Genomic DNA, 17,505 nt, shown 5'->3' on the forward strand with positions numbered 1-17,505 from the left:
CTCTTCTTGCAGAGTGTGTGGTGTAGTCATATTGTGAGCACTGCTACGTATGATGTTACGCGTAAGCGAAAGGCGCTTAAGCCTATTTTCCGACAGCAAAGGAGGAATAAGGGCGATCTTGCAGTTAACGTACGCCTGGCTAAAGGTTTCCTTGATATAGCATAATCTCTACTACAGTTAGATCATCATAACTCACTTTTACTTAGTTTGGAGCATTGCTGCAAATTGATTCATATGATTGTACTCGATTGAGAGCAAAATATGTTACAGCGACGAGCGTAGATGGTATGGATGAAGGGCGGGGATCAATGCCCCCGCATATTCTTTCGAAAGGTTGCAATCCGAAGGTCTGCTAAACGAATCCATCAAATTATGAACTCTGAAGGTACCTTGCTGACTTAGCACCAGGATGTCACGGACGAACTTTTGAATTATTATCAACAGCTAATGGGAGGAAATAGAAGGTTGTAATTTATTAACCTAGGGTACCTGCTGCCGTGGGCGCGTTACATATTATCACCTGCCTAGGCAAGTGAACATATTCGTCTGGTCAGCCCTGCGAAGGTCAGGTTGGCGGTCTTTGACATTACTGAGGATAAAGTGCTAGGCCCTGGTTATACCTCAGGGTTCTTTAAAGCGGCTTGATCGGTTGTGGGGCTAGTGGTAACTCAAGTCACTCTGGATTTCTTTCGTACAAGCAAACTTCTCAAACAAGTTAATGCTACTCTACCTGCACTCTTTCCTAAGGTACATAATCCGTCTACTCTGGCTGAATTCTGAACCATTTCCTGTTGTAATGTACTATACAAGGTGATTATGAAAACTATTGTACAGCAGTTGCGTGTGGTATTGGATGCCTTGATTAGCACCTTACAGAATGCGTTTATGCCTGGTAGATCGATTAGAGATAATATTTTTCTAGCACAAAAGCTATTTACAGGTTATAAGCAACAACGCCTTCCGCCACGTTGTGCGTTGAAGGTGGACTTGCGAAAGGTGCATGATACATGGAATGGGACTTCTTATTGGCAGTCTTACGATTATTTGGTTTCTTGGGGAGCTTTATTGGTTGGATTTGAGGAGTGTATCACCACACCATCCTACTCCATTTGTCTTAATGGCACGGCTCGTGCGTCCTTTAGAGGTGCATGGGGTTTGCGTCAGGGCAATCCCATGTCTCCTTATCTCTTTATCTCGTCATGGAGGTGTTAAGGATGCTTGTTCAACAACTTATTGAACAAGATGGCGAGTTCTCCTTCCACTAGAGATGTGAGGAGATGGGTCTCTTCCAGCTTTGTTTTCTGATGATCTCCTTTTGTTTTGCAGGGAGGATGAGCTGTCCATCTGCGTGTTTAAGAAGGGACTTGAGATGTTTGCGGCGTTATCAGGATTGTGTGTCAATCCTCAAAACAGTCATCTCATTATTTCTAGTTCGACCCATGGCATTCATGGCAGGTTACTAGACATTCTAGCTTTTACTGAAGGCCATTTACCTCTACGATATCTTGGCCTTCCACTCATAGCTTCTCGTATCTCAATTAGGGATTGCGCACCCCTTCTGCACAAAATTGACAGCCGCATTCGAGGATGGGAAGGGATTCGACTTACATTTGCTAGTCGAGTTCAGCTTATAAAATTTGTTCTGCTTTTTTTTAACACGTATTGGGCTTCGACATTTATTTTGCCAAAACCAGTGATTCTGCGTTTATTTCTCTTGAAGGGTACTACGAGTACGGACTATCTAAAAGTGGCTTGGAAACTTATTTGTAAAACTCGTGGACGAGGGGGAGCTTGGAATAGAGATGTCCTTGCTCTAAACCAAGCCCTAATGTGTAAGCATTTATGGAAGATCATCATGACGCAGCTTGCCTCCCTCTAGGTGGATTGGTTATTCCATACTCACCTCGGCACTCACATGCTTTGGATGGTTAGTAACAACAGGGGTCTATGGGGCTAGTGTTAGATTGGTAGTGGGGATTTCTTTTCGCTACGGCAGGATCCATAGCATTAGTTTGGGACCCTCATTCACCGGTTCCCTTGGGGGCCACTACTTACTGACATCAAGCTTCATACTCCACTTAGCACGGTGATCGCTAATGGGGAGTGGAGTTGGCCGCCTATCGCCAACAGTGAACTTGCAGAGATCCTTCACCTTCTTCCGAGGCTTCACAGTGCAGGAGATCGAATTATTTGGCGATTAGATAGTGGTACGCTCATGATGGCCGCTGCATACCATATCTTTCGACCACCGGGACCCAAGATAGGTTGAATTTCACTATTCTTAGGTCCTTTCAAGATCCCGCAAAATCAATTCATTTTATGGCTAGAAATTTTGGGGAAGCTGTCTACCCGTGACAAACAATGGCTACACCATGCAGGAGGAGATGGTGTTCTTTGCCAAGAGAGGATATTAGAGACCTATGACCACTTATTTTTTCAATGCAGATATGTACGCCAGTGTCTAGCAGATATCCGGAGTATTCTACGGGTTCACTAGCCACTCGAACTTGGGCTATGGATGTGGAGTGGATGTCGACCAAGTGGAGTGGAAAGCACTTCGTCAACGCATCATTTCAGGCACTCCTAGTGTCCTTGGTTTACCACGTATGGCAAGAGCGGAACCAATGGATCTTTTAGCACACTAACCACCTTTGATGTGTACGAATTTCACAGACTTAAACAAAACATGCTCAATGGATCCTTACTCACTACCTCGGATTAACTTATTTAGTAGACTCTATTGCTTGTTTTGCTCTGTTCAACATAATGGACGCGTACCAAGGATATCACCAAATCTTCATCACTGAAGCGGATAGAAATAAGACATCTTTTATTACTGAAAAAAGCATATATTATTATAATGTGATGTCATTTGATTTAAAAAATGCAAGTACCACATATTAGAGAATAGTCAATAGGACATCTAGGCCAGGTTCATAGGTCAAATCTGGCGGTGGAGGAGACAAACATGCCCCATGATTGGTTTCGGACACCTAGTTGGTGGAGAGAGGATGAGAAGAGGCCCACTTAGACATCTTTTATTCAAATAGGTAAAGTTGGAAGTGGGTATCTAACAACTAATAATGCAGGTTAAAACCAATTGAGTAATAATTATTTTAGTCCTGCTACCTAGTGGCAAAGAAAGTAAATGCAAGGCTGCTTATTCGGTAGAGCATGATGTATCCTGTGGGTAGTGAAAGACATTACCAACTAATATTGAGATATATAACCCACTCATTGGTTGCTTATTCAATGGGGTAGGTGAGACCTGTTAATAAGTAGTAAGAGTATGCCTGCTGCTAGCGGGTTGTTCAGTGGATCAGGATGTGACCTGTTAAGGAGTACTGTAAGATGCAACTGTTGTGGGCTCATTACTCAATAGAGCAGGGTATGACCTGCTTATAGAGTAGTGCAAGGCGTAATTATTAGCTACTTAGCTTATATATATTCACATATAGGCACGTATAGCATAAACACAGTTCCATTTAACGACCACAATCAACCAATATTCTTTTTATAATAACAAAATTTAAATTTCTATAATACAAATCAATTGATACTTGTCACACAATATCATGAAATCACGAACTAATACTGCAATAATCAAGCAAAATCAATATAATAAACAAACACCATCTACAACATGATTCATACATCATTAAAGTTTAATTTCCTTAAGTATTAATTATATCCTTTAGGCCCTGTTTAGCCTAACTGAATCATATTTAATGCTTTTGCTGACTTTCATCATCTCAATCAATATCATACATTTATCAGCATAGAGTACGCATCGTACCTTATGTCCCCACACGGGCCAAGTTGATATATATATACATATATATACATCTAATTAACTATACTTACGTGAAATTCCAAATGGTTATGTTAGTAAATAGGCCAGATAAAATTGAGTAAATTAACTATAATAATAGTTAAATCTAGCTAATCTTATAATTTAATAATCGATTATAGCTTTCTTAAGTCAAATGTAATATTTAGTTACACACTAATTTAAATGGTCAAACTCATAAAATTTTTCGATTAAACATTACATCGATCAACATAAATTACATTTAGTAAATGAATAAATTAAATAAAAAAATTATATAAATTAAAATTATAAACTTTCCATATCCGTCTCTGCCTGTGATTGTGTGAAAACGTGTGTGTTTGTAATTTGTGGTATGTGTGCGTGTGCGTGTGCGTGTGCGTGTGCGTGTGCGTGTGCGTGTGCGTGTTCAGAGTTACTATTTCAAAATAAGGGATGAGGCGGTGGGGTTGATGGCCCACCATCCAGCATATTCTCTTTCTCTATCTATAAATATATATATAAATATTATATTATATTATTATTATTATTATTATTACTATTATTACTTATTTATTTTTATTTTGTTTAAACTTTTAAAATATTGACTACTTTCTACCTAATTTCTTAATTGATATATTTTGCTCCCAAATGTTATAATGAACTTCAGTTTACTTATTTTCTTATAAGTTTTAATATATTCAAATTTTAACCTATAATTTATTTAAAATTAAATATAATTTTTTTAATATTATCAATTATATACAAATCTGTGAATGTCACACTTAATATTTGTGGGAGGGCGATGATTAGTACCTCACAGTTGGTAGCGGATACCTTCAGAACTGGATTGGTGAAGTGATGCATGTATGCCCTTAATGTTTCTATGTCTTCTAATTTTATCCTGAAGAAGCTCATAGCCGTCTTGCAGTATTTTTGCTGCTAGCAAATTGATGTAAAAGTAAATTCTACATAGGAATGCATAAAATCATGTGTTAGATTGTCGAAACACTGCTGGGTAGATTCACTTTGTGTAGTAAGAAATACATTGCATCTAATACCATCAAAGTACCTATGCAGTAGCACGACACTTTTAAACTTCAGGGTGTTAGTAGAATCATTTGTATTGTTCTAAGATAATAGATGTCATGGTACTCTACATGAACAGAGAGTTGTTCAGCAATCACATCTTCGTGGAAGGGGGATTCTTTACTTCAGGTGAAGGTCTGCTTATCCACTTGTTGGCGAATTTCCAACAACTCATGGCGGAGGGTTTTCCATGCATTGATAATCACTTTGTTGGTCTCTTCCTTGTTGGCTTGGACAATAGGGACACGTAATGGATATCAAATTTTACAATTGAGATTGACTATACATTTAAATCCTAATATTATAAATATGAAGTTACTTAAGTTGGCGAACCTAGATGTGGTAAAAGGATTAGGAATAGGCTGGTTGTTATGTACAGAATAAGCTGTCTTAATAGTTGAAGTAAGACAACTATCCTTCTTCATGATAAACTTAAGTTCTAGTTTGACTCCTTCCTTCTAATAATTTTTTCATTAAAGGAGATGCTTACCTGACTGATATTATATTGATTCTTTGTCCATTTTCGTTAAATTAACTTAACAGCGATAATTTCGTTTTATATGACCGTCATGTCCTTTTTATTGTATATTAATTCTTATTTTAATAATAGATGAATCTTTTTTATTAAATAATGATCGCCAAATTTAATCAATTAATATCAACAATTAGGTTTTAAAAAATAAAAATTTTGAATTCAACAAATTATTTAATTTATTTATAAAAAATTCAAAATAATTAAAAAATTATTATTATATATATAAAAATAAAAAAGATCATCGTTGCCCAGATAAGAAAAGAAGCGTTGTCGCTCTTCTACGCGAAGGATGATGACAACACCATCGCCCTTCCATGTCCACAACCCCTAATCTTTTTCCTAAATTTTTTAATTAATTTAGTTATATTAATTAAATATATATCTTAATTAATTAATAATAATTGAAGATAATTATAATAATTATTATACTTAAATTAATGTAAATATATCTTTTAGTTAATTTAAAAATAATTTTAGATAGTTATAACAATTATTATATTTAAATTAATTTATAACTTTATAATTATTATAATTGCTGAATATTTATATTAATGTAGATATCTAAATTTAAAAAATATAATTTAGTATATTAGTCTTTGTAATGAAATTTATTTATTTTTGATGTTTTGATATTTAATATAAGCATATTTAAGAATAAAAAAATTTATATTTTTAGGAGGGAGAAAGTGCAAAAAATAATAAATAAATAAAAAGTCAATTTGACTATTGTAATTTTAGTTACATATAGGAGCAAGTTAGTGTGCACATGGTTACTTTAAAAATAATTTGTCAAGATAATGTTTACATGGTATAGTTGCAAAAGGTGTGGAGATCCATATTAATTAATAAAAATATGTCATAAATATATTTTACTTATTTTTTATATGCATGCGTTAGTATATATAAAAATGTATACTTTCTCTCTTGGCACAGAATATGTCAAAACGAATTGGGGTTGACTTGGAAGGTTGCAGGAAACAAACTGGTTCACGTTTCCATGTTTCTATTACCACAACAAACTTATCATCATGAAAAACGGAAACACAGAGATCTTCAAATCTATCTAGTGCTCAACAAAGCGCTCATGGAGTAGAGCTTGCGATAGTGAGCAGAATTTGTGAAATTATCAGACCACGACAAGTTGATGCAGAAAGCAATGGAAGCAGAAGAAAGCTTTTCATCTTTGGGTTTCCTTCCACTAGTTGATGCTTATCTTAAAGGTACATAATTCTACTGGTGATCAACTCATCGCTTAATTTTAGCATCGAATTAATTGCTTTTTGTTAAAGAAAATATTTGCTAGTACAATTTTGGGGGAAACTTTGCAAATTTTTTATTTTCCAAAGCCAACTACAAAGTTTTACAACATCAAAATTCCTTTCTAATTATAGCAAGGAAATATTTGGTTTCTAATATTAATTTTGAAATCACAAGAACTTAAAATTTTTATTCTTTGTTAAATGCATTTGTAAATTACCAATAAAATTTATCAACAAAAAGAATATAACAATTGATGATATTAAGACCGTAAACTGTAAATTTTTTTATGTTGCTACAATGATTTTCGTAATTTTAATAGTTGTAATATTTATGTAAAAATTAGTACTAAGAGTAATTAGTTATAAGAAAACCATGAATCTCTGGCCTTATGCAGGCCTATAATGTCAAATTCTTCAACAACAATATTTGGCTCGGGTCACAAATGTTGGGCTGATTAACTCGTTGCATAGTGACCCACATAGTTGTGTAGCCTATGCTTAACGCAAGTCATCTAAATGCTTCCAACTTTTTCTTACCCTCAGATGACTTGCTAGTTTCAGTCTTAGTGACTCATTCAAGAGTCAGGGACTGTATGATGAATATATCAATAATAGTAAACTATTTATACTATTTCTAACTCTACTATAAGTACCTCAAATATTATTGTTTTAGGAGAAAATGTAATATCCCAATATGGTATGAGAAATAAGTAAAAAAATCCTTGTGACAAATAAAATAGCAAATTACCCTCTATATTTTTTAAAAAGAAGCAAATTACCCCCTATCTAAGCCAGTGATAGGAGGTAGTTTGCTTTAATTTTTGAGACACAGAGGGATAATTTGTTAATCTTTTTTTTTTACAAAAAGTATTTGCTCATTTGGTATATTATAGGGGATGAATACCATTTAACCCTATTTTTTAAACCAAATTACTATTCATTAATAAGACCACCAAAAATTGTCTCTTCACAAAAATACAATTTGAAAATTGTCAATCGTGTAGAGGATAATTTTTCCTCCCATACATCAATACACAAACGATATTACTTATAATTTGTTCTTCTTGGAGTATCACAAAAATAAGAATGAAGAGTGATTGTTTTTTTTCGGTAAAGCTAAATTGCATAAATAGATAAAAAGAGAAATACAATAACAAGGTTCTAGGAGTTGAGGCCCGTCAAACCAAGGAATTCTCCAAAGTCGGTACAAAGCTCGTGTACTAACTACTGAGGTATGACTAAATATGACATGTCTAATCTCCTCAACTATAATCCTAGCAAGTGTGTCATATGTGCAGCTAGTATGCTGAAAGATCCATTGATTCTGTTTTCGCCACAAGTGATACACTAACGACGCCAATAGTGCGAATTATGAGGTGTTGATGACGTGCTTCTCCCTCCATTTAAGCGACATCCACTCTACAGCAATATTCCACGATCGAATAGGCCATCGGACCCCTACAGTCCTTCGAATATCTGCAATGCACTGACGAGCATAATGGCACAAAAAGAATAAATGTTCATGTATCTTAGAGATCATGTCTTGGCAAAGGACACATGCCCCACCGGTGTGGTGCAGTCATGGTTTCTCAAGAGTAAACAACTTCCCCAAAATGGCAAGCGATAAGATAAATTGGTTACGGAGAATCTTGAAAGAACCCAAGAATAGTGAAGTCTAGCCTATCTTGGGTCCTTGTGAACAAAAGAGGTGGTACGCTGTTACCGTTGTAAAAGTACCGCCATTCAAGTCCAAATAATATGACCCTCCCTACCATGGATAACAGGTATAAGGTGAATGATCGCCACAAATTCATTAGTGATTAGAGGCCAGCTCCATTCCCCATCTGCAATGACTGAGTGTAGGAGCGTAGTCGGGAGGATGTTAGTAACGGTCGGGTCAGTAGAAAAGTGATGAATCAATGGTGCCAACTGATGCCATGGGTCCTGCCAAAGGGAAAATAAATCCCCATTACCAACTCAAAAGTTGATATAAGGTAATAGCCATGATTGGAGAGAAAGAATCAACCACCCCCCCCCCCCGACTCTCTTCTATCACTGACTATCTAGATAATGTTAGTTTCAAACCCAGTATGGAATAACCATTCAACCCTGATGGAGTACAGTTGTTGCACAATAATCTTCCATAAATGCTTGCACAGGAGAGCTAGATTTAGAGCTAAAATATCGCTAAGGTCGAGGCCCCCCTCCTCCACTGGCCTATAAATAAGTGTTTGAGAAACCTTCGGATAGCCTGTTCCTATGGTACCCTTCCAAAGAAAGGTACGCAAGTGTTTCTCAATCTCACGAATAAAAGTCTTTGGTAAGATAAATGATGCTGCCCAATAGGTGTGAAACGAGATCAATAGGGATTTGATAAGTTGCAGCCTATCAGCAGATGTTAATCGAATTCCTTCCCATCCTCGAATTCGGTTATTAATTTTTTCAAGAGTGGAGTGTAGTCCCTGATCATGATACGAGAGAAAATAAGGGGAAGGCCGAGGCAACGAAGAGGGAGCTCTCCCTCTTGGAATGATAGGAAGAAGAGTAACCTATTGCGGAGTCCATGTGCCACCTTAGAGATAATAATGTGACTCTTTTGTGGGTTGACACATAACTCGAAAAGCATTGCAAACCTGTCTAAACCCTTTTTAAACTGCCCGATAGACGATTTATCGGCCCTACAAAAGAAAATAAGGTCATCAGCAAACGCCCATCGCCTCACACTTCTAATGAAATGAGAACCCGCCATCCTGATCAATAAGTTGTTGTACAATCATCCGTAGTACATACATAACAAGGACAAATAAATAAGGGGACATAGGGTCCCCTTGGCGCAACCCTCGTGCCCCTTTGAAGTAGTAGTGTGCTGTGCCATTGAGACAGACTGAATAAGCAGGCGTGGTGTCACACTCCTCTATCCAACTGATAAAGGTCCCCAAAAATCCAAACAAATGCAACGCAGCCAGTAAGAAGTCCTATTCTACTGTATCTTATGCCTTTTGTAGGTCCACCTTCAGTGCATCTTGGTTGAAGACGTTGTTGCTTATAGCCAGAAAATAGCTCCTGGGCTAACAAAATATTGTCGCTGATCGACCTGCCTGGCACGAACGCATTCTGCGAGGGACTCATTAAATCATCCAGGACGACATGCAAAAGCTATACTATAATCTTTCTAATCACCTTATATAGCACATTGCAATAAGAGATAGGCCAAAATTCAGCTACCGTGCTTAGATTGCATACCTTAGGAACAAGTGCGAGCAACGTTGCATTCACTTGTTGTAGAAGTTTGTTGGTGCGAAAGAACTCCATAACTGCACTGGTGATCTCCTGCCCTATTACCGGCCAAGCCACTTTAAAGAATCCAGAAGTATAGCCATCTTGGCCAAGTGCTTTTGCCTTCTGCAATATAAAAAATCAGTATTTTCAGCTCACGCGGTGTAACTGGCCGCATCAAGTTACGGCCTTCCGCATCCGACAATAGGCATCGAGCCCACGAATGTAAGTGCCGTAAGTCAAGAGTTCTGTTCCATCTAGCCCCTCCTAAAAGCCGCTGGCAGAAATCAACAAATTCATTCGTAACTGATGTCTGGTCCATCAATGATGTACCGCCTTGGCTCGTAATTTGGAGGATATATTTGACAGATCTACGTGCTGCCACCTTTTGGAAGAAAATTCAAGAGCATTGATCACCACCTTTTAGCCAAACCATCTTGGCACGTTGTTGTAGCATATGTTGTTCAAGCCGAGTAGCCAACAGTAGAATTAACTTGCCATAGTGCTCCAATTGAAGTAGCAGCGAATTATGACGGTCTAACTGCAGGAGAGATTGGGCTATGTGGAGAAAAGCTTTTGCCATATGGACGTTAGCCGCCAGATCCCCCTTGTTCCTTAGTTGCCTCTGGAAGATAGGTTTAACGGCCTTCAATTTCTGGGTTACCGCATACATAGTACTTCCAACAATGTTGTGCCGCCAGACATTCTGCGTAGAAGAGGTGAATTCCGAAGATAGAGCTAGAGAATTATCCAATCGGAACATACTTACAGTAGATTGAGCAGGAGTACCATGCATAACCAATGGAGAATGGTCAGATGTACGTGATGTAAGACATTCATAGTGTGCAGATGGCCACTGCGCAAACCACTAATCACTGACTAGAAACCGATCTGGTCTCTTCCAGAGACTGCAACTGTCACTACTACAGTTGTGCTATGTGAATCTCTCCCCTTGCATAGGAAGACTGAGAAGAATTGTGTCGTGGAGGCACTTGACGAAATCTGCCATGGCTAACCTTTTGTCACCTGAATTGCCACACATTTCACTCATATAGAGGACAATGTTAAAATCGCCACCAACTAGCCAGGGAGACTCATCAATTCCTTGGGCTAGCGACCAAGATTCTGCCACAACTCTCGACGCACGCCCAAGTTATTTGCACCATAAACAACGGTAAATAGCACATGTATATTTAGCAAATGGATAAGAATACGACATTATATATGTTGAGGCCCAACATCTAGTACCTCACAATCAGCCCAATCATCGTCACAAGCTATCGAGATACGAGTACTAGGACCTGTACAATCAACATACCATTTTCAATGAGGAAGCAACTGCGTTTGAATGCGAGTACTATTCGAAGCAGTCACCCAAGTTTCCAATAAACCCACAAAAGCCAAACGATAATCAGTAACAAGGTCACTAACGGATACCTCATGGTCTCTGCGATTCAGGCTCCACACATTCCACACTGCTACATTATTAATGATCAAGCGGTGTGGGCCTGCATTTATTAGGACCCCTCAAGGAATGTTCTGCAATAGTATCGTCAAACAGAAGAGCATTAAACGCATTATGAAGGACTACCTCAGTAACTCGGCTATCCAGATCCGGAGGCTCCCGCTCCACCTCCCTCGGTTGCACTGGTGATTCAGGCAAAGCAGTAGGAAGCGGCTCAGCCTACAGCTTTGGAACATAGACATGCACCATCTTCATTGGAGGTGGCGTAGTTGTAGGACAAGAGGTCTTAGAATGACCCAAAGTGGCGCAATGAGTACACTTTGGTGGTAACCATTCATATTCCACATCGATCTTACACGGGGTCTTGCCCCCCTCCTCATCTGGTGCCATAATAATGAGATGTTTAGGCAACTTAGAGTAGACGTCAGACATGACACAAACACGAGCGAAGTCCAGTCTCGTGCATGCCATGGTGATGCTATCTGCATAGAAGGGTTTCCTAACACCACTGGCGATCGTGATCTAAACCTCTATGGTCCACAATACCACTGATAACTGTCAGAGCTTAATCCACACTAGAACTTGAGTATGGGCATGTTTACGAAGTGCCATGCCCCGTTCCCATTGCGGTAGAACTATCGATTGTCTTTGGAACAACCATGGCCCACCTTCGATAACCTCTTCCGTAGCCGCCTTCATTTTGAATTGGAAGAAGTAAAATCCTGTGGTTGTAGCAGTAACATTCTTAATGCATGGCCAATGAACCTGCCTACATAATTTCAATACTTGGCCAAACAACAACTTCACCATTTTGCACAATCGGTGGGATATACGATAAAGTTTTCTGACTTGAATTATGAAAATCGAAAGCGATTTCATCAAGTTTATTTATCACAAATGAAGTAGGTTGCAATGGGATCTTACCAACGTACAAACCCGTCATAGCCACAGCGGTGGAAGCGTTGGAATCAGTGTTTTTAACGGCAAGATAGCGGGAGTGGGCGAGGCCCGACAACGTGACTCCATGCTCGTGATTTCTTATTAGTGGACAGGCAGCATTTCAACAGCAGTCACCAACGGTATTTAAGCAGCAACCACCGGCGACGAAGGAGGCGAAGGAACAGCCACCAATCGGGAACTAGTTGCAGCAGAAACCCAAGACAACATGGGCACAAGTGGCGTGGTGGCAGAAACCCTAGCTGCGGGCTGGACTGACGGCGCGCTCTCTTCATGAATCATCATCGCTTGCTCCGAGGCTGCAGCGAGGCAGGCGAACGGGAGGGTGGCCGAGGGTTCACCAAAGTTCTACTTTCAATGAGCATGGAGATCGTGGAGTGCTCGAATTAAAATCTCATCCTTTTTATCAATGACACGATTGGCCAGCAGTAAGAATTTGAAAAAGTTAAATTTAGATCGAATTCGTTCATCAAAACCCTCCATACCTTGTGGGTTCGTGCGTTGTTCATCGTCTCTAGTGGCAGGCTCCTTGCCGTAGCACCATCCTTCGACGCCCCTCACACCATGTTCGCATGATCTGCTGAACGATACGCAATAGAACCAGAGTGCAGAAAAAATCGGGATGAAAACTAGGTTTAAGGTTAGTTCAGTTTCTGTTTCACTATAAACTTTGTTTCATTGAGAAACAGAACAGAATTGTAGAGCATATGCTTATCGTGGATTTTGCAGATTAAGGGATTCCCGCTGCCAATTGCAATTCTGTCTTAGTAATTTTATGTTTTCTACTTTGCGGAAAGCCTATTTGCTGTTGTTGATTGTCGTAATTGAACATGATATGGATAAGAGTGATTCTTTCTCTATAAGACTTTATTGGGTTCCGCGCGGCCGTCAACATCACCTAGATCATTGGAATTGGGGTTGTCATCCAAGCTCAGTACAATATTTGGAAACCTTTATTTATTTAATTTTTGAATAATTATAGTTTACATCTCTCTTGACAATTTGAATAAAAAGATTGAATACCAAAGAGTGAAAACCACACTATCATAAAATCTTATTTGATAATTTTAATTTCATGAATTTTTGCAGGGGAAGAACAAATAAATGTGAGGGTCAAGCTAGCACCTCAAAGCAATGTTGAAGGTATATAATTGTTAAGGCAAAAATAAAATAAAAAGAATTACAATTTTGGTCCTACAAGTATGAGGTTAGCAATTTTAGTTTTGTATGAATCTATCTTCATGACTTTGTTCTATTATTTTAAAAATTTTGCACATGGAGTACATAAATGATAAAAATTTACTAAAATGGTCAAAACGAGGCAAATAAGTATAACTATCTTAATATGTGAGGCTTTTTGACTAATTTTTCAGCATGATTAAAAAATAATTACATAATTGAATAAATTGTATTTTACCACCCGAACTATACTCATTTTATTTTTATCAACTTTTTTTTTTTGTTAACTTACCATTTGAACTTTCAAATTTCGTACTTTGCCATATAAGACTCATTTTTTGTTTATTTTTTGTCCAAAAAATATCACATGCAGTGTATATGTGATATTTAAGGACAATGTGACGTGATACTTTTCACATTATATTTTTTTATAAAAAAATCGACAAAAAAAAATTATATGATACAATATAGAAACAGGAATGGTTGTGAATGGCTAATCTAATTTACTTTTAAATTTTCATGCATGTTTATATATCAGGAGAACAGGTTGGGAAGATCCATAAAGAGGAAGCTGTGTGCAGATTCTGTTTTAATAACATATTTCAATATGAAAATATTTTTATGACAAAATGCAACTGCAAAATGATCGCCTTGACCCATGAAAATTGTGCAATGGAACGCTGGCGGTCTAGAGAAGAAGGGAACCTCAAATGCGAATACCGTGCGCAAGATATTCAGAATGTACCCGTGACATTATCAAGGGCAGACAAAAAACCAGGGCAATGAAGTTTGAATTCTAAGAGGTAACATATGGAAAATTCTTGCTCGAATCCATTTTGGTAAAATCAAATTAATCACAAAGCATACACATGATCTATGATTGGTCACTTCTCCTAAACTGTATACCAATCACACGGCAACTATATTTCACTTGTCAGATAATTGATTCAGGTTTGATCGAATCGGGTCCTGACTAGAATTTTCCCATATATAGGTGACTTTAATGTATTTCAAATGGGAAAAGTGCATCTACTTACCTATGATGTGAAAAATAGGCATATAGCTTCCTTATAAAATAAAATAACAATTTACCCTTTTCTATGATTAAAAAAGGTACAAAATACCCCCTTCACCCGAGTAGTGTTGTGCAATCACAGTTTTTCCTCTTTTTTCTTTTTTATATGTTTATCCCAAAACCGTGGGATCTCATATAATATAATTTCATGGTTCATATTTTATTTGTAGTAATTAAAGGTCTAGATCATATATTACTTAATCTATGGCGAATATCTCATCTTTTCAAATCAATTATTGAAATACAAATAACTTTAAAAAAAGAAAAATTGGTCATAATAAATTGAACCATTGTTATATATATAAAAAAAGCTCTAACGGTTTATGAGTAAGGGTATAACAATGATTCTATAGCTAAAAATGAAGTAAAAGTGCACCCAAGGCACGTGATGCTAACCGCTTGCCTAAAGGGGGCGTTTTGCACATTTTTTAAGTTTTGAGAGAGATAAAATTAATATGGGTGGTTGCCTATTTTCTATTATGTTGATAAAGACATCCCATATGTAATTTGTAGGTGCTTTTGTTTTTGGTGTACATGATGATCTTTCCATGAATGTGGGCATACGTGGAATTGCTTTTGGTTTTGCTGTAAGGCATAAACAACAGCTATGGTGGAAGTTTTGATGTTGTTGCTCTTAGAGGAGATTTGGTGGTTCCTTCAAAATCTATTTACTTTGCGCATTGTTTTTGGCTTGTAATTTGAAAGATTTCTTTCTCTTGTTTCGTTCTGGTCTAATTCTCTACTAAATGTGCAATATGTTTGTGTGTCGTGTGCTCGTTGAGTTGTTGTAATTGGTGATATTGCAGGCTAATTACATTTTGGGTATCTTCAATTGTGATTTTATTTAGTTGTATAGAGTGGCATAACCAATGCTTGAGGTCTTAAGTTCTGCCCTTGAATCATATAATCCATGATGCATGGATATGGATACGGCCATACAAACACAACGATACAAAAAATGTGAAAACATTAGGGCATAAAATGGCACGGACACTGATGGGATTAAGAGAATTACTATTAAAAATAACAAAAATGCCCTCAAAGCAAGCATTATTTACCAAAGGACTCGCTACTGGAGAGCGTTAATTTATGTGACATCACGTGAGCTAGGATGACAATATTTATGACAGGAAAGTGTTTATATCCAAACATTATAAATATCCTGTGTTCAGTACATCTATGTGAAGACATTTATGACACTAAAAATCCAGATTAGACCGCTTTGAGTTCGCTTAAGTTCTCATTAAGATCATTTCATCTATCTCGAATATTTTCATTGAGTTAGGTATCTAAAGGTCTTAGTTGGGAACCACCCAACAAGCCTAACAATTTGTTCTCTTTTCTCAAGTTCCAAACCTTCCAATGACCCGAGGTAGCTGATGTTCTACGACGCCAATCAGTTGCCGCCGTCTATGGAAAATTGATAAAATAATACACTTATATTCGAGATGGAAGGAACTTTCAGAGGGAAACACACTCCTATGGAAAAACTAACATAGTAGGAGCAAGGGGAGCAAACTCCAATTGAGGCAGGAGGAAAAGGTAGTACACTTAACATGCGAGGAATTACGACGTATGATTGAAGTAGCCAATAGAAATGGCATAGTAGAATATGAGAGAAGAACGACTTCACCAGCTGTTCAAGAGCCCGTGAAAAGGCAATTGTTTAAAGGTAAAGGGAAGATGATAACAAACTATCCCAAGGAGATGACAAGTCAAGCGGAGCATAATAGATAGCAGTGACCTACAAAATACCATGGAAGGATGTATCAGATACGAGATCTAGCTAGAGAGGAAAACGCAGGGAGGCAGCTATCTCTCAAGCAAAGGTGGAAGGCGTTGGAAAACAAATAGATAGACTCGGTCAATATATAGATGAATTAAACAAGCAAGGAGAATTGTTGGCGGAAAATAGGAATTCATTGTTGGCTAACATAATTCTCATTGAAGTAGTGCATCCGAGCTTCACGTTACCAAACCTGCCTAACTACGACGGAACCAAGGACCCTCAAGAGCATGTGTTTGCATTTAAATTAGTAATGAATTTGTATTGTCAAACTGACTCTATGCCAAATTATTTGTAACAACTTTAACAGGAAAAACACGGGAATAATTCACCAGTTTGTCCAGTGGAACCATGTATTCTTATAGCCAATGGATATATAACTTCACCTTTCATTTTGCAAGCAAAAGAAAGACAAAGAGGTCAGCGAGCTACCTTTTCACCGTTTGACAAAGGAAGGATGAATCCCTAAAGAGCTTTATAAGGTGGTTTAATAACGAGACTCAGATGTTCATGATTTAAGAATAGATTTGATTATGAGTATATTGGCTTGAAAAAAGGGTCTTTCGCATTAGCTTTAGCTTGGGGTCCTCGAGAGGATGTGGAACAATTAATTCAATTAACTCCAAAATACATAGATGAAGAGGAGACTATCGCGGTGAAGGACGGATAGGGGGAAAGAGAGGCGGAATCGATCTGAGAGAAAATGGAAAGCCCCTTATCAGCTAAAATATCATAAATATACACCATTGAGTACTATCAGAGCAAGAGCTATGATGATGGTAGAAAAGGCAAACTTGTTGCAGTGGTAAAAAAAGACAAGAGGAACATCTGCCAAAAGATACTCTAACAAGTATTGCAAGTTCTACAGGGATAAAGGGCATGATACGAAGGATTGTTATTAGTTGAAAGATGATATAGAGGGGCTAGTAAGATAAGGATAATTTAGGGAGTATGTTTTGAAGGAATCAAAGGAAAGAGCGAGAGAACAAAGGAATGTAGAGATGAGGTGAAGTGCTGGTCCCGAAGTAAAGAGAGGTTCAGGAGAGGAAAAGACGCAAGGGAGGATGAGAAATATG

At 37.7% G+C, this 17,505-nt stretch overlaps 1 protein-coding gene across 1 annotated transcript; it reads left to right on the forward strand.

The window, feature by feature from the left end:
- Positions 1-6,365: 6,365 nt before the first annotated feature.
- LOC105178983 (uncharacterized) lies at positions 6,366-15,475 on the forward strand. Its single transcript, XM_011102568.3, has 4 exons — positions 6,366-6,652; positions 13,479-13,532; positions 14,107-14,371; positions 15,157-15,475. The coding sequence occupies exons 1-3, from the start codon at positions 6,577-6,579 to the stop codon at positions 14,352-14,354; spliced, it is 378 nt and encodes a 125-aa protein (XP_011100870.1). The 5' UTR covers positions 6,366-6,576; the 3' UTR covers positions 14,355-14,371; positions 15,157-15,475.
- Positions 15,476-17,505: the final 2,030 nt, after the last annotated feature.

This window comes from Sesamum indicum, linkage group LG10, assembly GCF_026168435.1.
Source record: "Sesamum indicum cultivar Baizhima isolate 11 linkage group LG10, ASM2616843v1, whole genome shotgun sequence".
Classification (NCBI taxonomy): Eukaryota; Viridiplantae; Streptophyta; class Magnoliopsida; order Lamiales; family Pedaliaceae; genus Sesamum; species Sesamum indicum.